Here is a 23,813-nt window from a genome sequence, read left to right as displayed (position 1 = left end):
CTTCTGGGATGAGGCTTGTGGGAAGAGGTGGGAAAGGACCCAGAAGACAGGAAGAGGCCAAAAAGAGAATCTGGGTGTGTGCAAATGGAAGGGGACAGGGGCCTGCCTTAACCACCTGCCGAGCGTCACAGCCTCTAGAATCCCATTCCTCTAGAATCAGGGTAAGCAAAGAAGTGAAGTAAAGTAAAATGAACCCAGTCCTGGCTCTGACCCCTGCGTCCCCTTGGCAGGCTTCAGGATCTGCAAAGGAGGGTAGTGATGGGCCACGAAGGGTAGTTTGACTTGGCCCAGGAGCCTTGTGACCTTGGCTTGCTTATTTCTGAAATGACATCATCTATCGATGACTCCTGCTGAGTCCAGGAGTCATAATGGCCTTTTCCAGTCAGTGTTTTGATTTTTCAGTCTTACTAATGGACCAGCCAGGCTGCCAACATTTCTAAAGAGGCCGGTTCACTTTTCACTGAAAGCCAGAACACCAAATAGATCAATTATTTGGCTGCTCCAAGCCATTATCAGTGTAAAGCCACAATCCTGTTTCTGTGGGAGAACACAAATCGGAGAGCCGAATTCCGGGACTGTTTCCTCTCTTTTGCTTTGTTTTATAAGATCCGCTGTTGGTTAATAGGACCCAACTCTCTTTGCCCCTAATGATAACGAGAGAATGAGCTCATTGGAGTCAACCTAGGACACGTCTGGAAGGTTTTCTTCGATGTCAGGAAATGCTGGGCCCTTGTCTGGTCTGAAAACAAAACAAATTCAAGCATTTCTTCTGTTTCTTTTTCCTTGCATTCTTTTGTTTTTCTCTCAGACAAAAACACATCTGTGAAAGGCTGGAGTTACTGTGCACGGGGATGACAGGAGAGGAGGCAGGCCAAGCCCAGGCGCCCACGTGTCTCCGCCTCAGAACCTTCTCATGGGCTCCAGCCCAACTGACTGCTCACCCTGGGAGTTCTAGGGCAGTAACCCCATGGCCCTTCCTGGGGATGCTTCTGTTGGGTCATGAGCTGTGGCCACTGGGGTTTTCGGCCTCCGTGTCCCTGGGAACTGAAGGAAGCAGTAACGGCTCTTGGCCTCACTCAGCCTCCTTCATGGACTCATCTTCTTTCATCTCTTAAATGTCTGTGCCACTCTCAACCCTATTCTCTTTCCATCCCACACCCTCCTCCAATCCCATTCATGCCCAGGACTCCAGCCACCGGCCATAAACTCACAACTCCCAGATTTGTGTGTCCCCTCCGGGCTGCTCTCCTCAGCTCCAGGCATCCATGCCTCCTGCCAATCAGACAAAGCCAACAGGGAGTCCCAAAGTCACTTCACACCCCAACAGGCCTGACTCAGGCTCATCACCAACTCTTCGTTCAATGTCTTCAATGTCTTCCTTCAATGTCTTGGTTAACATTAGTAACACCATCCACCTAGGCGCCAAGCCAGAGATCTCCCTTTCCTTCACCACCCCATTTATTTGGTCGAGAATCCTGTCAATTCTACCTTCCTGAATATTCCTTTTAGTCACTTCTACCTCCACAATCATGACGCCAATCAAGTACTTGCTGTCCCTTCCCTGTGTTCTTGTCAGAGCCTCATAAATGTCTCTCTGCATCAAGCCTTTTCTTCTTCTGCGTCACTGTTGAAAGATCTTTATGAACTGTAACTCCAACCCTGTTATCCCTCTCCCTTCAGGGACCCCCCATTTCCTACCAGATTCCTTAGCACTAAACCCAAGACCATCAAAGATCTGGCCCAAGCTACTTCTCCCAAACCACCTCTTGGCCCTCCTACAAATTCTCTTTAACTTCTGGTCATGGAGCCAACCTATGTGACTTTATGGCTCCCTGGCTTTAGCTCTGCTGTTCCCTCTGCCTGGAATGCTGTTCTCTCCCTTCTTAACATGGCGGACTTGTGGTCATCCTTTGAAGCAAAACTCCTCCTTGCCTCACCTGAGTTCCCTCAGCCCCCAAAATGGACCTCAGAGCACCAGCCGTAGTGTGTTCTAAATGGAATCGTCAGCTAAATCCTTATCTCTGAAGGGACTGATAGCTCCTTGAAGACAATTTATAGCTGATTTATTTCTGCTTCCCCATGTTCCAGCTCAGAGCTCAGAGCTTGGCTCAGTGTAGGCATTTTCTGTGGTGACAAATGACTGACCATTGAATGGATGAATGAGCGAGTAAGAGGGTATGCAAATGAGAGCCCAGTGACAGCAATGACAATCACAAAACGGAAACTGGTATCTACAGCACGTTTTCCCAAATCATTGACTCTGTGAGGGGAAAAAATCCTATTCCACTCCCCCTGACTGTAAACCCCAATCAGCCCCATCCCAACACACAGAATGAATCCTTGATCTCATTTGAAACTCAGGAATCCTGTAAGAGGGGAAGGGTTGGTGTTATTAACCCCCTTTGTTGACAGAGGACAGTGAACCCAAACAGGAATTGTCCCAGGTCATCTAATTGGGGTGCATATTCCAGAAAAGCCAAAGTGTTCTCCAGGGTTTGGGAGGCTTGAGAAGTGAGAGGGCTTGTGTCCTGTACTAGGGCTTCTCTAGCATTTGAGTCATTTGGGATCTTATTAAAATACAGACTCTGGCTCAGTAGACTTGGGACAGGTTCTGAGATTCTGAATTTCTAATAAGTTCCTCGTGTCTAAAAAGCTTTAATCATTTTATTAAGTAATAGGCTTAATGATAAGCGCTAATGAACACCTCCTATTGCGACGCTCGGCCCGCATGCAGACTCCCACACTTTGAGCACCGAGGGGAGTGCTGGTTATCTCCACTATTGCCTTTGGCCCTTGCATTAAGATATCATTTTTTATTAAAATCTACAAATGAGCTCATTTAAGCCCTGACTCAAAATCCAGGGCTCTTACTGGGTTTTTGTTTTTGTTTGATGGGTTGATTGGTTTTGTGTGCAGGGCACACACATGGAGACTGATGGGGGTAGCTTGGAGGTGGTGGGGCATGTGGGGGTTTTGGGAGGACAGAAGGGGCAGGTAACAGAGACCCTAGTGATAGTGGGGAAGGCCTATGGTAGGCGTGCACGTGGCCACAGCACACTGGTGAGGGCAAGACCCCCAAATCCTCCTGCCGCTCGAAGGGTCGGGCTGAGCAGCAGTGGGTAATCTCCATCTTCTGCTACCTTCCCTCCTCCTTTGCAACCTGGAGAGATTTAGGCCCAGACAGGGCTGTCAAGCCCAACTTCCCACTTCCTGTCCAGCCTAGAACCTCTCCCCAGACTCCTGTGTCTCTTGGCCTTTTCAGGGCACGCTGCTTTTAAGTGAGGCATCTGTGAGCCCAGGATGAGCGCTCCCGGTGCTGCGATGGGGACACGGCTGCCTCCCTCAGAACCACTCAGAAGATAAGGGTTGGGGGAGCCCCAAAGAGGGACCGTCCTCCTGGCAAACCCAGGACGATTTAAAAAGTCAGATGGGAAGACAACATTGTATGCATTTGTTTGTGGTTTTCTATTGCATTCCATTTACACCATTGAAAGGCTTTGAGACCGCTTAAAATAAACCTGCTCAGGCAACGTAACTGGGAAGAACAGATGTTTTAAAAAAGACAGGGCTGCAAGCTTGAAAATCAGGATTCTGAAATCCTGGGAACCTGATGGGAGCTCAGGGCCTTGCTCTCACCTTTTTTTCTGGAGAAAAACGCATGTTCCTATGCATGGCAGTTCTTCACCACATGTCACCAGAGTGGGCAGGTGAGTCCCCCTGAAGTTCACTTGAAACCCCAGGTTAAAAATGCCCACCGCAGAATAAGGGGTGGTAATTAGGCCAGCGTCTTGGCTGAGATGGCAACTGTTTTTGGACACCCAAGTCAGCTCTGGGATGAATCATGACGGCTAAGGGGAAAGGGACACAAGTTGTGGGGGACGGTTGGTGTCTGATGAAAAGAACACTGGTCTTTCAGGGGAGACAGGTGTTTTCTGGGCCCTCCTTCTCAAACCATACATCACAATGCAACACTAGGTGAAAGGTTGCTTCCTTTTTTCCCCAAGATTTTATTTATTTATTTGAGAGAGAGAGAGGGAGATAGCATGAGCAGGGGGAGGAACAGAGGGAGAGGGAAAAGCAGACACCCTGCTGAGCAGGAAGCCCGATGCGGGGCTCCATTCCAGGACCCCGAGATCATGACCTGAGCTGAAGCAGACACCTAACTGACTGAGCCACCCAGGCGCCCCTGGAAGGCAGTTTAGCATTGGGCTTAAGAACATGGACTTTGAGGACAATTCCCTGGGTTCAAATCAAAGGTCTGCCTGTTACTAGCTATGTAAATTCAGGTGATTTTAAACTCCCCATGCCTCAGTTTCTCCTTTTATAAAATGGGGTTGTTGTGGGAACCTATTTCCCCATCCACAAAGCGGCGGTGCTGTGGGGACTAAATGAACTATTATACATGAGTGTGTAAGACCGCACCTGTGATGTGGTTAGCATCCACAGCGTGAGCTCTGATAGGGAGGCAGCTTGGAGTAGTGACGACACACACAGTCAGGTGGAGTCTTGTCTGGATTCAAATTTCAGCTCGAGTACTTACTAGCTTTGTGACCTTGGTCACTGTATTAAAGTTACGTCGTGTCCCCCCAAAATCACGTCCACAGAAACTCAGAAGGTGACCCTATTTGGAAATGGGGTCCTCATGATGTCATTGGCTAAGACAAGGTATTACTGGATTGGGGTGGGCCCTAGATCCAGCGACTGGTGTCTTTGTAAGAGGAGGGGACCCACACGACGAAGGAGGGCCTGCGATGACAGAGTCAGTGATGCAGGTACGAGCCAAGAAATTCCACAGAGCGCCGGCATCACCAGGAGCTGGAAAGAGGCTTGAGACAACGGATTCTCCCTCAGAGCCTCCAAAAGGAGCCAACCCTGCTGATATCTTGGTTCCCAATTTTTGACATTCTGAGTTGCAACAGAGCAAATTTAAGCCGTCCAGTTTGTGGTAACTGGTTATGGCACCCCCTGGGGGCTAATGCAGTCAGGTGACTGCAGTCCAGTTTCTTCATCTATAAAATGGGAATAAAAAGTATCTACTTCCTAGAGTTATTAAGATTGCTTGAAATAATCTGTAGAAAGCGCTTATCACTGTGCCCTTGATGCAGGATGTCCAGAATAGCACTTGTTGTTATGAGGTACAGTGACGCGCTGTGGGGAACAGCCCCAAGGCTGAGGTTAATAGCCTTGGCCCTATGTCTGCACTAGACCTTATGTACCCAGGGCCCTGTGGATGAACTGTTATGTGGTTCCCGGATTTTTGCTAATACAGATAATAATCAGATGATTGATACATGTATCTTAGTATAATTCAGTGAGTGAATGAGCAGGATAAATTCCCAGAAGGAGTATTGCTGTGTCAAAGGGCCTGGGCAGTTGGGTAGATATGGCTTAACTTGCCTTGAAAGGGAGTAAACCAATGGGAGTTTCTCTTCCCTGTGACAGCACTGCTCTCCCCCACATCTCGCAAACACTGGGAATTCTCAGGCTTTCGCTGTTTTGTTAATGTGATGGATGGAACCGATGGCTCAGTTTTTAATTTACCTTCCTATAGTTAGGAGTGAGCATCGTTATCTGCCCCTGGGTTCTTTAGTCATTTGTATTTTTAGGTGAATTGCCTGTTCCTTTCCTCTCTCTATGTTTTTGTTGAGCTGGTTTAGTTGTTGGCGCTTTGGTTTGCTTTGGTTTCTTGGTAGGACTCTGTCTATTAAATAAATTAGCCCTTTGTTCAATGAGCAGCCGATATCCCCCCCCCCCATTTGCCATTTGCTGATTTTCATATTGCTTTTCCTGAAAATACAAAAACTGGCTTCAGGAGCCAAACCTTATGTTAACACCTGCAGTGAGGCAAGGTGACAAGTTGTGTTTGTCCAATGGAGACTGAGAAGAGGAGAGAGGTCCACAGGCTTTTCTATAAACCAGCTTTTATTCTACCAATGCTTTTGATTTATGGTTGTCAAAGCCAGTAACAAGGCGAGGCGTTCATTCATTTACTTAGCAAACTTGCCCTCAGCACCTGAGAGGCACAGGCTTTGTGTGGGACCGTGGGAGAGGGACATGCTTGCTCCCAAGTAGCACCCCTCAGTCTTGGGGGTGAGAGAGGTACAGTAAGACGATGCTTCTCTTGGCCGAACTCTGATGGCCTCTCCCACTTGTACTAAGATGTCTGGCCTGCTAGAGCCCTTTGCAGCTGGGAGAGAGACGGCACAGAAGAGGCTGGGTCTGGTGAGAGCTCGCAATGGCTTGCACTGGAGGAGCTGCCGAGAGGTGGGGGAAAGGAGCCCCGGAACACCCTGTGGCCTGGTTTGCAGCCAGCCAGGGCCAGGAGATGGTTTCAGAGCCCTTTCCTGGAACCCTGTTGCTTACAGTGATTCGTGCAGTGACTCAGACACTGTGATGACCTCAAGAGATGCAGAATGAAAATACGCACAGCTGCGTGCACCCACACGCACATGGCCTTTCTAATTTAACCCGCTGGACAGTTTTGACGGACATGTGGACCTCCGAGACTCCCAAGTGTCCTGGGATGGGGCTTGTAGCAATGGCAGAGAGAGACAGGGTCAAACGCTGTGTTTAGCTTCCCTGCTTTTTCAGCAGGTGTTTTCCTGTATGACTAAGAGAATGAGGTCAGGTGGGGGAAAATAAAAGCAAACAGCCTAAGAGACAAGTCTCTTAAAGAGAGCTGGTCTCAGGGGCGCCTGGGTGGCTCAGTGGGTTAAAGCCTCTGCCTTTCGCTCAGGTCATGATCCCAGGGTCCTGGGATCGAGCTCCGCATCGGGCTCTCTGCTTGGCAGGGAGCCTGCTTCCTCCTCTCTCTCTGCCTGCCTCTCTGCCTACTTGTGATCTCTATCTGTCAAATAAATAAAATAAAAATCTTTAAAAAAAAAAAAAAGAGCTGGTCTCAGAGTCCCTGTCCTCCCCACGTAGTGCCCCCAAACATCTTTCATAATTGAATCAGGCCTTAAATCTCATCTTTCAATCCCAAACACCCACCATCAGTGGGGACCTCAACTGTCTCTGGAAGGCCTCATCTGGGACTCTCATCCCTGCTCACATGCCTTTCGTAACCCCTCCCTACTAGCTCCTGAATCAGCCCACTGCATCTCTAGGCATTCTGTTAGAATGTTCCTGGTGCAGATCCTAAATCCACGTCGTGGTAATCTAGGTCGTCTGCCTGCTGGGGAACCCCAGAGCACATCTGTCCCTCCTTCCTAGAGGCAGCTCATTACGGGTGTGAAGAGTGTGACCATGTCTCTCCTGGTCCTTCAACTGTTCTTCCTGTGATACCCTGCTTCCCTTCTCCGGACTCATCACCGCTCATGAGCAAAGGTCCAGTTCACAGAAGAGGTCACCCACGTGGTCACCAGGCATATGAATTGTACTCAGCATCACTAGAGAGCAGGGAAACGCATAACGAAATACCACCAGCCACCCGGCATCGTGGCTCAGGCTGAAATGAAAAGTACGGACCATAGCAAGAGTTGACGAGGATACAGAGCAACTGGAACTCATCCATCATTGGTAGAAATGGAAAATTGGGCAATTACTTTGGGTAACTGTTTGACAGTGTCTACTGAAACTAAATGTACACTTACTACAGGCGAGTAATTCAACTCCAGAGATGTACCCAAGAGAAATAAGGGATTATTTCTATCAAAAGGCATGTGTAGCCCTATTTATAGTTACCAAATACTAGAAATAACTGAAATGTTCATTACCAGTAGAGTAACTAAGTTATGGTGTAATTTGTTTGATAGAGTACTACACATCAGTGAAAAAGAATGAGCTCTTGTTAACACACAACACATGAATCCCACAGTTGTGATGTGCGTGAAAGAAGCCGGACGCGAGAACATTCCCACTGTGTGTTTTCATTTATGTGATGTTCAAAGCAGCTAAAGCCCATCTGTGGTTTTAAGAGTCAGAAGAGCAGTTACCTTTGAGGGAGAGGGGCTGAGAGGAGGTAGAGGAGCATTCTGGGGGCTGGAAACGGCCCCTGTCTTCCCCTGAGTGGTGTTTACACAGGTGCAAACGTGGGAAATTCAGGGCGCTGTGCTGTCAAGACTTGCACCCTTGACGACATACAAAGCCAATGCCTTATTAAAAAGGGGGAAAAAAGTCACCCCCTCAAATGAAAGGGTGGGGGCCCAGAGCTGAGCCCCAGCACAAAGCTAAGCAAGACCGCCATTGCCTTTCTGCAGCCACTGTACTTTGATGAAAGCGGAGGAGATCCCATCATGACCCTTGGGGCCAGTGCCTTACACTGTCCACTTACGTTGGGTTGGCAGTCCCTTGAGAACCTCTAAAGCTTTCTCATGGCCGCTCAGCCCTGTCCCCACCCATCTCATGTTTATGGGGTTGGCTTGTCGGGTCTGAGACAAGGGGAAGGAAACCAGCAATGTGAACTGTAACATCCTTTACCTCATTCTCTCCGTATAGCACCAGGTGTGTGACATGGCCCCAGGGATCTCTGTGTGAGTGTTACCCTCCCAACTTCATTATAAGCATCCTAAGGACCAGGAAATATCTTAATTTCTGTCTGTGCCACAAAAGCCCACCATGCCCTGCACGTAGTAGCTTCTCAGGAAATACCCACTGAATTGGGTTGTCGAAACTGAGATCCAGAGAGGTACAGCAACTTGCCCAAGATTGCACAGCAAGTCCTCAACCAACAGAACTTGTAACCAGATCCCCTGACTCCCATCCCAGTGCTCCTTCTGCCATTGCCCAGTGGACAACTTCCTGCAGAGGCAGGGACCATGGGTGGGAAGATACTAGGGAGGAAGGAAAAGGACCTTCTGAGGGGAGACAAAGCTGAGTCTTTGTCCTAGGGTTAGGATGTGTGTCCTGGGGAGAGGGCTGGGAATGGCTTGTAGGACACAGTTGCAGAGACTGTACTCTGCAAAGGATGCTGGGCTTGGGTGAATGCTCTGTAGATATCTCCTGAAGTTCTTAATTTTACCTTTGGCTTTGTATGTTTAAGTGAAGTTCCAAGGCCAACAGAGCATGCCCCAGGCTTAGTGGCTTGGCCCGCTCGAGGCCCCACCTCCTGCTGCCTCTCCTCTTCCTGGGGACAAGTTCTTAGACCCCAGCTGCCTCCCATCCTGGGCCCCCCCAGGTCCCACCAGGCTGCCTGCAGCTACCTCTGCAGATCTCTGGTACATTCTGCTGGTAATGCTGCCTCTCGTCCTCCATAGTCCAGCACGGAGGTCGCGATCCCCCCAGATGGCTCATTTCTGTGTGTGGGTGTGCGTATCCCGCTCCGGGAGGGGGAGGAAGAGTGGCCATTGGTGCATTTGGCATGCACGCTTTGTGTCACAGCCCATGGGCAGCTGTGTGACCCAGAAATTAAACAATAAGAAAACACAATGACACAGCAAGAGCGAGGCGGTGAGAGGAAGGTAAAACTTTATGTCTTGGTACCTGTAGTGGCACTTTTCTCTGATTTTGAACAGAGGATCCTATGGTCTTGCTTTGCACTGGACCCAGACCCGGCTCATTCGGCAGCCAGTCCTGTGGCAGGGGCAGGGGGGATTCCTCCCAGGGCCCGGTGGGGGTTAGGCAGCAGGCCAGGGCTCCCTGGGGAAGCAAGATGGCAGGGACATGGGCCAGCAAGTGGCTGGGAAGCTCAGCCCTCTCGTCTGGCTTCCGGGCTGGGTCTCACCACAGGGACACCACTCCCCAAGGCACACTTGCCCCTCGCTCTGCCGGGGACATGGAACAGCAGCCTGGAAGTGCTTGAGGTGTTTCGGCTACAAAGGTCTCTGCACGTTGGGTGACTGAGGCTGCTGACTGGTATGATTCTTGCATCACATTCCATGACCCTGTTACAAAGCCTAAGCCTCGAGGAAGTTAAGCCACCTAGAGCTTCCATTGCTTGCTTGTCTGCTCCTTCCACACCCTACCTGGCAGCCCCCACCCAGGGCTGCTTGACTTTCTCCCCTTGCAGGTCACTGGCCCGGGTTGGAATTCGGTCATCTGCCCTGCTCCCTGGGCCTGTGTCCCTGATCGAGCTGTGGTGACCGGGCCCTCACTCTGCGCCAGGCCCGGCTGCTCACCAAGATGTGGAGCTGGTCGGAGGGGGGGCCAGCTAGTGGGGGATGGGATGGGGTGCTGAGGGACATGGGGACACAGTCGTCCCCAGTCCCCGGGAGGCTGTGCAGGGGGAAGGCCAGCCACCACCCCAATAAGGAGGTCGGGATGCTTCGCTCTCTGGAGAGACTGTGCCTCCAGGACTTAGCAGGTCTTCAGAGGGCATGGAGGCGGGAGAGGGCACTCCAGGCTGAGAGGACAGCTGGGAGGACTGAAATGTCAGGGGTGGCCAGGGCGAGTGTTCTAGCACAGCCGGAAAGGGAAGGCCTGGGTTGGATCGGAAGCTAGGGAGGCCCAGCGGCCACCAGCTCTCCGATGGCCTCAAACCCCAGGCCGACGTGTTTGCTCTCCGTCTGTCATGATGGGGCCTTGGAAGGCGGCTTTCAGCTCAGAGCAGCATCAGAACTGACGTCCATGAATATCATTTAGAGGCTGAGTTGGGCGTGGACAGGAAGGTAGGGGATGAGCAGGGAGAAGTTGGGGGACTGTTGTGATAACATAGATTTTAAAAAGACAAGTCTGGTGGAAAGGGAGAGAGGGGACAGACAGAAAGGAGAGGAGAAAGTTAGGCTTCTGGTCCCAAACAGACAAATACGGTAGGATTCCACTAAGATGGAGTGCCTGGGGTGGTCACATTCACAGGGACAGAAGGAGAGTGGTGGCTGCCAGGGGCTGGGGAGGCCCGGAGGGCAGGATGGGGAGTTAGTGCTTAATGGGGCGAGTTTCAGAGCAAGTTCTGGAGATGGGCAGCAGCGATGGCTTCGCAACAGTGCGACTGTGTTTCACGCCACCCAGCGGCTTACTTAAAAAGGTTAAAATGGTAAATTTTAGGGGCTCCTGGGTGGCTCAGGGGGTTAAGCCTCTGCCTTCAGGTCAGGTCATGATCTCAGGATCCTGGGATCGAGCCCCGCTCAGGCTCTCTGCTAGGCAGGGAGCCTGCTTCCCCCCGCCCCCACCTGCCTCCTTGCCTACTTGTGATCTCTCTCTCTCTCTGTGTCAAGTAAATTAAATCTTTTTTAAAAAATGGTAAATTTTGTTATGTGCATTTTATCACAATTTCAAAAGCACTGTAATGTTTAAAAAATAAGAGAGAAAGAGAGAGAGGACTGGCGGGCATGGGGACTGACCAGAGCAAGGGGAGTGGGGAGGGCAAGTGCAGGCTGGCCCCAGGGGTGACTGAGGCTGCTCCGGTGGTCACCCAGGAGGAGAAGGTGGGGGTGGCAGGCAGGCCCACGTTCAGCGTTGGGCATGTGGGGCCTGGGGGGCTCCAGGAGTGCCTGGCAGGAGCCGGGGCTGGAGAGACTGGCTGAGAGTCATCAGTTTATCACTTGTAGCCGACCCCACGCAGGAGAAGATGAGACGGGCCAGGAGAAGTGTGAGATGTGAGGAGAGGGCAGAGCCCAGGGGACCCGTAGGCCAAGGAGAATGAATGCGTCATTGGAGTGACTGAGAAGGAGGGGCAGAAAGGAAGGAGGGAATCCCAGAGAGTCTGAGCTCTCGTGGGCTACAAGGAGCAGGGCTCATTCAAGGTGCCTGAGCATGGGGAGGGTAGCATGTGGGAGGAAGGTTTGGGCTTCCCAAGGACTGTGGGAGGATGGGATTCTCAAGGGAACCCAGCATGAGCCTCAGCAACCCAGACCTGAGGGAGCAGGGCACTTCTGGGGACACAGCATTCTCTATCTCTTTCTCATCCCAGGATTTCACCCTCCTCTGAAGACTTTTACTCCCCTAAATGTCTCTTCCCTCGTGGCCTCAGCTTCCACACGCTCATGGCGGTCTCTTCATCTGCAGCTTCCCCTGCCTCCTGCCTCCCTTTCTCCTTGAGTCCCTGTTCAGTGCTGTTGTGCATTGAATTGTGTCACCCCCAAAATTTGTACCCGTGATTGTGACCTTATTTGGAAGTAGGGTCTTTGCAGATGATCAAGTTAAGATAAGCTTCTAAGGGCAGGCCCTAATCCGGTATGGCTGGCGTCCTTATATTAAGGGGATGCGTAGGCACAAACACGTCCAGAACAGGGAGACCACCATCTCAAGGCTAAGAATGCCTGAGGCCCCCAAAGCTAGAGGAGAGACGGGGACCAGATTCCCAGATTCTCCCATAGAGCCTTCAGAAGGAGCCAACGCTACCAATACCTCAATTTTGAAGGTCTAGCTGTCAGGACTGAGAGACAACCATTTCTGCTGTTTAAGCCAGTCAGTTTGTGGTTCTTCGTTAAGACAATCCCAGGAACTAATACAAATGCCAAGAAATAAAAGCTCACTCACCCAACTCTAGGCCACCTCATGGCTCATTGACTAGCCGAGCAATCCGTTGCCCTTGAGCCAGGCACCCACTTTGTCCAATCAGCTGAGAGGAAGTATCACATGGTGTAAAGCATGGCTGCCCCCCCGGGGTGCCTCATGAAGGAGGGCAGTGGGGAGACAGCTCTCTCAAGAGGGTATCTCAGGCACTCTTGTGTCCCTGAAGCCAAGGGAAGAGAAAGGGACAGGTTTCGGTGAAGACAGGAAGTGTCTTCCCAAAGAGAAGGACATAGGGCGCCTGGGTGGCTCAGTCAGTTTAAGCCTCTGCCTTCGGCTCAGGTCATGATCCTTGAATCCTGGGATCAAGTCCCGTATCAGGCTCCCGGCTCAGCAGGGAGCCTGCTTCTCTCTCTGACCCTCTCTCCTCTCGTGCTGTTTCCCTCTCTCAAATAAATAATAAAATCTTTTAAAAAGAGAGAAAGAAGGACAAAGACACGAGAAGATCGAGTATGAAGAATCAACTTTGTAAATCAGCCTTTCTTCACCCATCATCTTGATGTTCACTGTGGCTGAGATAAGAAAATGGCACGACTGGAAAATATTCATTTGAACTTGTGACTCAGCCCCTCCTGACCTCAGGGAAACGCAGTCCATAAATCCTGACGCTGTTCCACTGCCTCCTTCCGGAGTTTTCCCGTGGGGCCAGATGCTGGAAAAGCCATTAGCAGAAGTGACTGGACCCGCTCCCCACGAAAGATTTAAAAGTGCATTTGGTACTCCGAGAGCTTTCACTTCTGAAGCTTGCTGATGGATGGCCTCAGCCCTTGACCCACTAATTTTTACTCTCCAACCTGCCTCGTTTTATTTCCTGGCACAGCCTGTAAGTTCTATTTCTTCACGTTGAGCGGCAGTCTAAGGCTTTGGCTGCTGAGAAGGGGGGTGGCCTAGTACACTGGCTGGCGTGACACAGACTGTAGCTGTGGAAAACTCGAGTTTTGCCGTGTTTCTTATGTTTCTTGAGCCGCTCTTTTGTTTTTCTTACCAACTCTTACTCAGAACTCAATTTATAAAGAAGGTAAGAAGAGGCGCCTCAGGCAGGCCATCCAGAAACTTCATCATTGCCCCCTTCCTGCTGCTGTCCCCCGCCTTGGGTTCCCAGCTCTCCCAGACCCAAAGGATGCAAGAGGAGAAGGGACTTGCCCAAAGGCCCAGGGACACTAGACCGAAACCTGAATGTGCTCATTCTCTACTAGCCTACTCACCAGGCACAGGGCTAGGCCCTGGGGACACGAAGACAAATAAGATGTAAGTCCTTCTCTGAGGGGAGTTACAGTCTGCTGATAGGGCCTGGGGGAGCGGGAGGGGGATGAGAAGGCGAGCCCAGCGGCAGCAGCAGGGGGGCGGCAGCCTCATGGTCATGGCTAGCGTTTGCGGAGCTGGTGTTGACCACACACCGGCCCCAGGCTTTGTACCTGATCTGCTCGAGGCCACTTAACCTTCGCAACACGCTATGGGGGGGAAAAGCACTATTACTGTCTCACTGTTCGGCATGCTTGGCAACTTTCTACTTCCGCAGCTGAATGCCCCCTTCAAGGAAAATCTGGCATGGAGCCCCAAATAAACACATCGGGCAAAACCAAGGTGAGATCTCTCACTCCACCTTTCCTCCGTAACTCCCAGCAGGGGCCCTGAAGGAGCCTGAGGTCTCCCTGCTCACGGTTCAAAGACCACCCATCTGGTCCAGTTTTTGGAGAGCTTCAAGAGGCACAGGTTACAAGCAGAGTGTCCCAGTCCACTTAGGCTAATTTTAGATGAGCAAATGGAGGCCCGGAGGAAGGGAGGCATTTAGCAAGGAAGTCACCACCACAACCAGCGCTCCAGCCAGAGTCTTCTGAATCTCAGCCCTGTGTCCATCAGGGACACCTCATTTATTAGGAAATGGGAGCCTTTTATTACCAGCTATAAAATGTCATCTCTTCCAAGCCACATTTTAAGGTCGAGCTTACCGTGGGCTCTGCGCATGTGGTTTTCACCTCCCTCCCACACTGTCCCTCCCCACCTCCAGTTCTCCACGCTGACCCCAGGAGGAGAATCTTGCTTTAGAGAAGCCCATTCTGGGAGCCAAGTAGGTGAGCGTGGCTTGAAGCTGACAGCTTCCTAGCTGGCCTTAGGAGCCCTCCGCTCCTCTCACCTTATTTAAGAGAAGGTCCCGTCACTCTGTAACATTCATGGGACACTTGACATTAGAAAGGGCCTTTAAATCCTCTGAAATAGGATTTTTTAATTCAACAGCGCCTTGGAGTGTGTAAGAGGAATGTTAACTTCCGTTCCCGAAGGGGAGGTCCTTCGGGAATGTTCATGATTGCACCCCTCAGGGTGGCATCTCTGGAGGCGGCCTGCCCGTCCCTCCTTCAATGGGCCCCATAGTCACCACCCGTCTCTCTCCTCATGCCTTTGCAATGCTCTTCCTCCTGTCCTCTGGTCCCTTACCTGGCTCATCCCTTCTGCAGGCTCTGTCTGTCACTTTTTCCGTAAGGATTTTAGTGTAAATCATCTAGGAAATGAGTCATCTGGCAGAGATAGCAAGCATGGGAAGCTCCCAGTGTCCCAAACCTGTGCCCAAGTCCCTTCTGGTGTGAGTGTGAATGACTCCCACATGCGACCCAGAGGTGAGGCTCAGGCTGTTAACCAAACTTTGCTTCATGGGATTCCAATGCCAGGAGCACTTTCTCAGAGACAGCGTTTCATGGTTAAAGACCAGGAAAATTCCACACGTAACCTATCTCTCCTGGAGGGACCCAATGTGTGGAAGCATACTGAAAGTTCTGAGAAATCCTGTGGTCTCAGGTCCTGTGGAACTTTGGAGAACCCAAAACCTGTTTGAGTCCCCAGAATGTGTTTGGCACCTAGTTCAGAGGTGTCTCTGTGAGTTAGTTCTGGAAGCCTCTGAACCTTTCATTGGTGTCCTTCTTGGCTATAGAAGCTTTCCTAGTTCCACTCAAGAAAAGCCAAATTAGGGTATTCTCTGCGCACATTCACAGAAGGTTCTGTTTTTTGGTTTTGGTTTTGGGTTTTTTTTTTTTTTTTCCATCTATACCAGCGCATTGTCAGCCACTCATGCTTTCTTTGGAAATAAAAAGAAATGAATCGAGGGGGACCCATTTATGGTCTGAACATCACATTCTTGGGGCCTGGGCAAAGGAAGACGTCAGGCCAAGCCGAGCCATTCTTAGAGAAAAGGATGCACTGGGGTTTTCTGTGTTTGGGAAGCAAGTCCTCTCTTATCAGACCGACCTGCTGTGTTTCTCCTGCAAATATGCTGGCACGTGCTCAGACATACATTAATAACGCGTCTCTCTACTTTCCGAAATGGAGGCTTTTCCTGTCGGCTTAGGGAACTTTAAGTGCACGGACTGTTTTTAGTTAACAATTATTCCAGCTTTTTGATTGAGGAGTTGGTTGTCTTTTCCTAGCTTTCTTTTCTCTCTATGCTGGAAAAGCCCATCAGTCCTGTCACAGAGGAGCCATGGTCATGTGTGCGTATGTGTGTGTGTGTGTGCGCACACGCCTGTGTGTGTTCATGTGGTGTGTGTGTTTGTGTAGGGGTCTAAAACCCCCCAAACTGCTGGTGAAGGCGATACTGATCGCATTCGTTTGCTGGGGCTGCTGTAACAAAGTACCACAAATGGCATGGCCTAAACAACAGACGTGTATCGTCTCAAAGTTCTGGAGGCTGAAAGTCCAAGATCAAGGTGTCGGCAGGGTTGGTTCCTTCCAAGGGCCATGGGGTCTGCTGCAGGCTTCTCCCTCCACTTCTGGTGCTTGGCTGGCGGTCTGCGGTGTTCTTTGGTCTGTTGGAAGCATCACCCTGGTCTTTCTTCAGCCTCACAAGTGTTCCCGAGTGTGTGTCGGTCCAAATTTCCACTTTTTATAAGGCCACCAATCCTTGGATAGGGATCTCACTCTGCTGTAGTACGACCTTGTGTAAACTGAACGAATTAGGTCTGCAGTGACTCTATTTCCAGGCAACATCACATTCTTCCTTGCAGTGTGGTGCTGGCTTCCGGAAGTCCTGGGGGCTGGAACTTCCGCAGATGAATTTGAGGGGGGGCACAATTCAACCTCTAACACCAGCGCTGTACACAGGAGAGTATTCCGTTCCGCAGCATTGAGGGAAGTCCTGAGCTACTGCTCCCTGTATAGCCTGTCAGCTTCAGAAAGGAGAGCTAAGGGGGAACAGGCTCAAACACAGAGATGCTGGCAGCTTCCGCAGCGAGCTGACATTTTCCGAGAGGAGAAGAGCCCAGAGTTGCCTGATGCAGGTAGAACTGCAATTGCGTTCATTCCAGTAAAAGGCACCTTGTTGGGGTGCCTGGGTGGCTTAGTGGGTTAAAGCCTCTGCCTTCAGCTCGAGTCATGATCTCAGGGTCCTGGAATCGAACCCCACATCGGGCTCTCTGCTCAGCGGGCCCCCCCACTCTGCCTGCCTCTCTGCCTACTTGTGATCTCTGTCAAATAAATAAATAAAAATAAAATCTTTAAAAAAAAAATGGGCACCCTGTTGCATGTGCGGCCCCGGGGTTGGGCCCTGGGGGAAGGGGGTTGCGGCAAACTGGCACCCTGGCAGTGGGGAATGCCACAGGCCATGGATGTGAGCTTAGTGGAGAGTGCAGACCCAGCGCGAGGGCCAGAGTGAGCTTTGCTTAGTGACGGGACGCAGAGGCTTCACGGAGGAGGTGATGTGTGAGCTTGGCTTGTCCATGACCAGACACTTTGAGCCAACAGGGAGGACAGAGGATTTAGGGCAGATCAGGATACATACGGTGGTTCTAGAACTTCCTGCAAGCATGATTCCCATGAGTCACTCAACCTCCCTAAGCTCCATGTCCTCATCCATAAAATGAGGGTGACAACAAATACCTCCCCCAGAGGTTAAATTAGAAAATCCTCGTGATGTACTTAACCCAGGGCTTAGATGTGGTGGTAAACGTTGGCCATTATCACCGGCTGCTTTTTGCGAGGCTTAATTGAGATGTTGCAGGTGAAGGACCTGCAGGAAGCAGGTGTTCAACTGACACCCCTCCGCCTATAAAATCAGCTTTGGCAGACCTTCCACCATTCATGTTTTCCCTCAGGGCAGGGGGTGAAGGGTGGAGGGTGTTTGTACAGAAAAACGCCAGAACTACTTAAAGAATAAAATAGTTTTCAAGCATTCACAAGCCATTTACAGTTCCCTGTTTCCTTGGAATTAATGGCCATGCCAATATAATCAATTACAATTTAGTCGGTCACAGGCCATCAAGACTCTCACCTTGCACGGAGAAGTAATCCAACTTAGAGTGTTCCTGACCATTCGCAGAGCATGCCCGGCCACCACGTGCCTGCCAAGTGTTGATTTGCTCTGAGAGAAAATCCAAGAAGGATCTTTCTAAGATTTGTCTCTTTCCGGTAGGTCATAGATCACAGAAAGTCAGAAGACAAGCACAGATTCTCTTACCATGTCGTACAGAAGAGAGCTAGAGAAATACCGGGACCTGGATGAAGATGAAATCCTCGGAGCCCTCACGGAGGAAGAGCTCAGGACCCTAGAAAATGAGCTGGATGAGCTGGACCCTGATGTGAGTAGTCACGAAAGGGGACCATGTCATGACAGATGCGGGGACACAATCATTGCCACCTGGGGGAGGGACAGGGACAGACTTCCCATAGCTACCTCTTCCTGTTTCCTTCTGTGGCAATGACCCTGGAATAACACTGCCCTTTGCAGGGCTGTGTGTGTGTGTGTGTGTGTGTTGTGTTTGTCAGGGTTGTCTAGAACAACAGAATCAGTAGAATGTGTATGTTCACAAAGGGAAGAGATGTATTGTAAGGAATTAGCTCACATGATTATGGAGGCTGACAAGTCTCAAGACCTGCAGTCAGCAAGCTGGAAATCCAGGAGGGCTGGCCATATGGGTCCAGCCTGGGTCCAAAGGCCTGGAGAACCAGCAGAGCGGATGGTGTGGTTTCAGTCTGAAGGCCAGCAGGCGCAAGTCCCAGGCAAAGCCGATGTTTGAGTTTGAGTCTGCAGGCAGGAGGAAAACCAGTTACCCACTCAAGGCAGTTTTGAGGGTCAGGAGGGTCCAGATTTTTGTTCTATTCTGAATTTCAACTGATTGGATGGGCACCCCCCCCTCCCCCCATTAGGGAAGGCAGTCTGCATTATTCAGGTTCAAATGCTAATCTCATCCAGAAACATCCTTACACGCATGCCCAGAAAAATGTTTAACCAAATGTCTGGGTACCCTGTTGCCCTGTCAAGTTGACACATAAAATTAACCATCACAAGTCTGCTCTTTGCCCATTTTGCAGCCATATGCATCTGAAATCTTGCTTCTCTATTATAAAGACAATAACGAGGTTGTAAGAGGAAGGGAGAGTCCAGAAGAGGCCATGAAGTCCTTAAGTGTTCCTGTCCCTGATATCCCATAATACTTAAGTGCTATGGTATGCAATTAACAATACCTAAGTACTACGATATAAAATCAGTACCTCTTATGCTACATGATAAGAGAGTAAGAGAGGGGGAAAAAGCAAAGATACTTGCTTCACACACACACATGTTTAAAACAAAATGAAGAGGAAAACCTCGTGACAATTATAGTCCTTGTTTCTCTAACTGGTCACATGGTTGCTGCTGCTATAATTACCTTCTTCCACTCCCTGTTCTGTATTCCCTTTGCCTTCAGCAAGCCCCTCGTTGGTCATGATCCTTTGCCTGGTTGGATGACTCAAACCTTCATTCCTAAAGGGTCTGGGCCCATGGTAGCCTACTTGGATTGGGCTGTTGTCGTTTTCCACTGACTCTAGTCACTGGACATGGTGCTCATAAGAGGCCCCATCAGCAGTCTCTGGATGCAGGCAGACACTTCCGTACTTCCGTCATGGGGCAGTGGCCCAATTCCACATCAGGCACCCCGGTCAGTAGAGAAACTCCTTCTGTGCCCATTGACTCAGTGGCATAAGGAGCCCCGAGGGGCTGGGCAGCAGTTTCAACGTCCTTTCCAGTGGAATTAACATTGTGTCTCCCGGTAGAAGCATTCCTCCCTTTGGGACCAAGACCTCCAGGCCAGAAGAACATAAGGTCACAGGGACAGGAAGCAAACATGCTGCCAGTGGGTCACTAGGGGTCACAGTGAGGAGGCCGTCTTCCATTTCTACCCGTGATTTCCTGGATCCGTGATCACAGCCAGAGCAGAGGGAGAAAGGCAGAACTAGAGGTTAGCTGTCCCAGTGCCAACCCCAGGCCTGTCTCTTACTCTCCATGTGCCCTTGGTCCAGTCGCTGACCTTCCCTAGGCCTCAGTGTCCCCAGTCCACGAAATGATGGAGTTGGATGGTCCCTTCAGGGCTCGGCTGCCATGAGCTTTTAACCTGGCCTTATCTCCAGGTTCAAATAAAGGTCTTCTTTCTAGAAAACCCAGATACCCAGTCTAGGGGTCCTCGGTCCTAGGCCCTGTAGAATGACAAAGGCCTCTTGCTATTCATGACATCCGCCTACCCAGCCACGAGGAGATGGACCCTCTGATGACGCCGCTCCAGGGCTTTGGAAGGCAGTGTTGGTGCGAGAACCCTGGATCTCCTCCTCCCTCCCCGGCACTCTTGCTGCCCTGAAGCCTGGGCTTCGGGACAAACAAGCGCTATAGGCAAGGAATAACCAGGCTTCCAGCTTTATTGCTGTGAGATGATTCTGTTCTAATTCGATCCCAGACCACTGTCCCGTAAAATTACACAAATGAGCAGCTTTAAAAAGTGAGAACCAAAGAGGGATGCAGTGACTTTTGTCAGCTCAGTAAACATGGCATTGTGACCTGCCGGGTGCCAGGCCCTGTGCGAGCTACCACAGGGGAGCCTGGCGGAGACCCTGCCCTCCTGTGTCAGTCCACTCAGGCCGGGGGAGCACAAGCGTGATAACCAGCGTCCTCGGCGGGGGCAGATGGAGAGCTCAGGGAGACGACTGATTATTCCTGGTGGGGCGCTTCACAGAGCAGGTGATTGGGACCCTGGGCCCTGGGATTTTTCTGAGTCAAGAATAAAAACAAAGCATTCTAGGCCCAATGGAGGCCACGTGCAAAGCTCGCATACAAAATGCAACTGGAGACAGTGGTAATTAGAATCTCAGTGCGGTTTCTGTGGGGGTTAGATGACCTTGGAAGGAGGTTTTGGTTGGTAGGTGGTGGTGGGGGTACAACTGGAGAGTTTAGACTTTTCTCCGTACGCCCGAGGAATCTTTGAGGGGCAGTGACTTGGTGGACTTGCTGGTTTCAGGAGCTTTGAGGACAGATGGACCAAAGGAGGTGCCAGTGAGATGCGTGGGAGGAGGAAGGCCTGGCTGGTTGGTGGGAGAGTTCCTTTCCCAAGCTAAGGAAGGGCCCCGCCCCTCCCCACAAGCTTTCCACCATATTGCAGACTCTTTCTGTCCCCAGTGCAATGAAGAGCCAGGCCTTCTTGCTCCAGGTGGGGTTGGGGTGAGATGAGGCTGTGTCTGCAAGTCACATGGGTGGTGCCAAAGGTCCAAGCCAAGCGTCAGACCTGAAGGGGACGGGGGAAGTAGAAGAGCCTTCTCAGGACGGGAGTATAGCCCTTACCTAAGGCCTCTCAGAGCCCCAGCTGGGAGCTCAGTTTCAGCTCTAACCTAGCAAAGGGCTCCCCCAGTAAATCAAGGTCTCTGGCCTTGGTAGCAAATTCCCCCTCACACAGCCAGCACCCCCAACCTCCTCCCAGAAGATCAACAGGAAGGTGGGTGCCTGGAGGGACAGAGAACCTGGGACCCAGAAGGACAGAAAACCTGGGGCCCAGAAAGCTAACTTGCCCCGGTCATAGGACCAGGGTGTGGAGGCTCAGATTCCAGACAGGCTCCAAGGGCTCTCTCAGCTTCCACTCCAAAAGGAGAAAATAAATGTGCTTTCAGATTTGGAAAAGGGTTGAGCAATCAAGAGACCCGTGATTCTCATACCATTGTGGTTTCAAAATGGACATTTTCAAAGACCCCTTTCTCTCTAAGTTCAAGAACAAGGAAAGAGAAGTCAGAGAGAAGATAGGAGATAACAGAGACCAGTGGGGTTTTTGTGTTCCAGTCACACAATTGGCCCCTTCACGGAGATGTCTCTGTTACCTGATTTGCAAGTCAGTGTGTGAGTTTCAGAAAGATCTAGTGGGCTCCCTACTTTCTGAGAGCACAAACATTCCAGCTCTGTTTCACCTGCCCTTGGCCCATGTTCTGAGGTCAGCACAGGGAGAGGCCAAAGGTATGCAGCCCAGGAGAGGTCTGGTGCCAGCCATCCCAGAGGAGCACAGGAACCAGGAGAGCCCATGCCCCCAACTTTCAGAACTGACCAAGAGAGGGGAAGGAGGTTGCTCTAGGTCACAGGTCCCAATGGAACAAGTTCAGGCCCCAGTTCCTCTGCCCTGTCTGGGACACTCTATATGGCTTCTACTTCCTTTTCTGTTTAACAGGTGCATACACGGCACTTCTTATGCCCAGGCACTCTTCTAAGCACTTTGAAAATCTTCATTCATTCCACCATCATCATAATCCTGTGATGCAGACACTGTTATCAGCCCCATTTTGCAGATGAGAAAACTGAAAGGTGAAGTAAATTGTCCAGGGTCCCACCCTAGGCAGTGAGGAGCCACGACACAGTTCTGAGAGCCGCTCTAAAGCCCCACGGGGGTCTCAGAAAGAGAGTTTGAGCCACAGATGTGCTCTGGTTTTATAGGGGTGAGTGCTGGATGCAAAATCACCCTCCTTTCCTCCTGGAAGCAACTTGAAAGGCACAAATCCGTGTTCAGTCCTGGCTCTTCTCCCAACTCAGGCATGTGTCTGCCCTCTTTGGATCTCAGTTTCCCTCGCTGAAAAAGGGGAGCAGTCAGCCTGGGTGTCTCTGACACCCCCTTCAGCTCTAAGCAGCTACGGTTTGACAAGCAGCACCCGGCAGTCTGATTACCTGAATTCAGCTGACACTTCAGGGGGTTAGGGTTTCAGTGATGCAACTGTTAAGCCCTGGGGTCACGTGACAGAGTAGAGTACTCTGAGTTGGAAAGCGGCTTTGTTTGCAGCAGAGGATTCCAAGCTTGTGCACTTAAAAAAAGAGAGAGAGGGAGAGGGAAAGAAAGAAAGCAAGGGGGAAAAGTCCCTGAAACTTTCTGTCTCTTACTCTGTGGCCTGGAAAAACTCGAGCTTATCATGAGATTGTTGCCCTTGGACTCCCGCGGGAGAGGAATGCTCCGTGTGCTAAAAGTATCCGCTGTTGACTGATTCCCCAAGAGGATTTGCCCTTTCTCATCTCTCTGGAGTTAAGTGGATGCCGCCGTGACACCGAGCCAACTCCTTGGTTCAGATTGCCTTTGCGCCAGGCAGTGAGGGGAAAGGAACAACATAGAGAAACATCGAAGACCGACCGGTCACACTGAGACTTGCGCCAGGCACCGTGTGCTAGTTCTTAGGGGATCAGTAGGTAGTTAACGTTTACTGGTTGCGCCATGGGCAAAGTTTGTGTGGATGATCTCATTTAATCCTCCAACAGGTTTGGTCATAGGACCCATTTTAAAGATGGGGAAACTGAGGCTCGGAGAGGACATAACCCGCCCAGGCTGTAATACAGTTAGTGCTGGGATTCCAGCCTCCAGTCCCTCCCCGAGAGCCTGTGCTGTTAATCACCACCTCCTGGGAGCGCCTGTGGGCTGGGACCTGCCAGGGCCTGGGATGGGTAATGACCAGCAAGTTGTTCTTTCCCAATACAATTTCCTTTGAAGTTGTTAGGTGAGTTTCACCATCCATGCTAATCTTCTAAAAAAGAAAGAAAAATACCATCAGGATCAAGAATTTCCTTGTAGGGCACCTGGGTGGCTCAGTGGGTTAAAGCCTCTGCCTTCAGCTCAGGTCATGATCTCAGTGTTCTGGGATCAAGCCCCACATTGGGCTCTCTGCTCAGCAGGGAGCCTGCTTCCCTTCCTCTCCCTCTGCCTGCCTCTCTGCCTACTTGTGATCTCTGTCAAATAAATAAATAAAAATTTTAAAAAAATTTTTAAAAAAAAGAATTTCCTTGTAAATATCGCTTGATAATGAAGCTTTGGGGAAAAGGAAGAATTTTTCTAAAGTGTCTCAGTAAAAGGATTAAAATATTAGGAGGGAAGATGGTAGAGATAATCCCAACCTTATAAAGAAATTGGGTTCTGTGGTTTTGTTTTGAAGTCAGCGATTGGAAGGCTATGGCCCGTTATAGCCACAGAAACAACAGTGGGAAGGAGCAGTCTCCCTGGGCCCTGCAGGGCCCAAAATAATTATCATAGCTCTTTTCTCTGTGGAGGGCTTCTTACAGGCTGGCACTGTGCTAAGTATTGTATGGGCATCACCTCTATGAGGATCACTACGAGGATCCTATGAGATTGATCCCTAAAGGTTGCGGTCCATACTTTCTTAAAAAAAAAAACACAAGAAATGGA

At 50.6% G+C, this 23,813-nt stretch overlaps 1 protein-coding gene across 2 annotated transcripts in view; it reads left to right on the top strand.

Moving 5' to 3' along the window:
• The window catches only part of TMOD1 (tropomodulin 1), an 84,101-nt gene that overhangs the window by 3,034 nt on the left and 57,254 nt on the right, over window positions 1-23,813 (top strand). For both annotated transcript variants that reach the window (XM_046023323.1, XM_046023324.1), the window contains exon 2: window positions 17,783-17,948. In XM_046023323.1, coding sequence (XP_045879279.1) covers window positions 17,829-17,948 — 120 coding nt within the window. In that variant the 5' untranslated portion in view covers window positions 17,783-17,828. The remainder of the gene's footprint in view (window positions 1-17,782; window positions 17,949-23,813) is intronic.

This window comes from Meles meles, chromosome 11 (assembly GCF_922984935.1).
Source record: "Meles meles chromosome 11, mMelMel3.1 paternal haplotype, whole genome shotgun sequence".
Classification (NCBI taxonomy): Eukaryota; Metazoa; Chordata; class Mammalia; order Carnivora; family Mustelidae; genus Meles; species Meles meles.
Note: the sequence above shows the minus strand (reverse complement) of the source record. Positions and strands in the feature narration are given on the sequence as shown.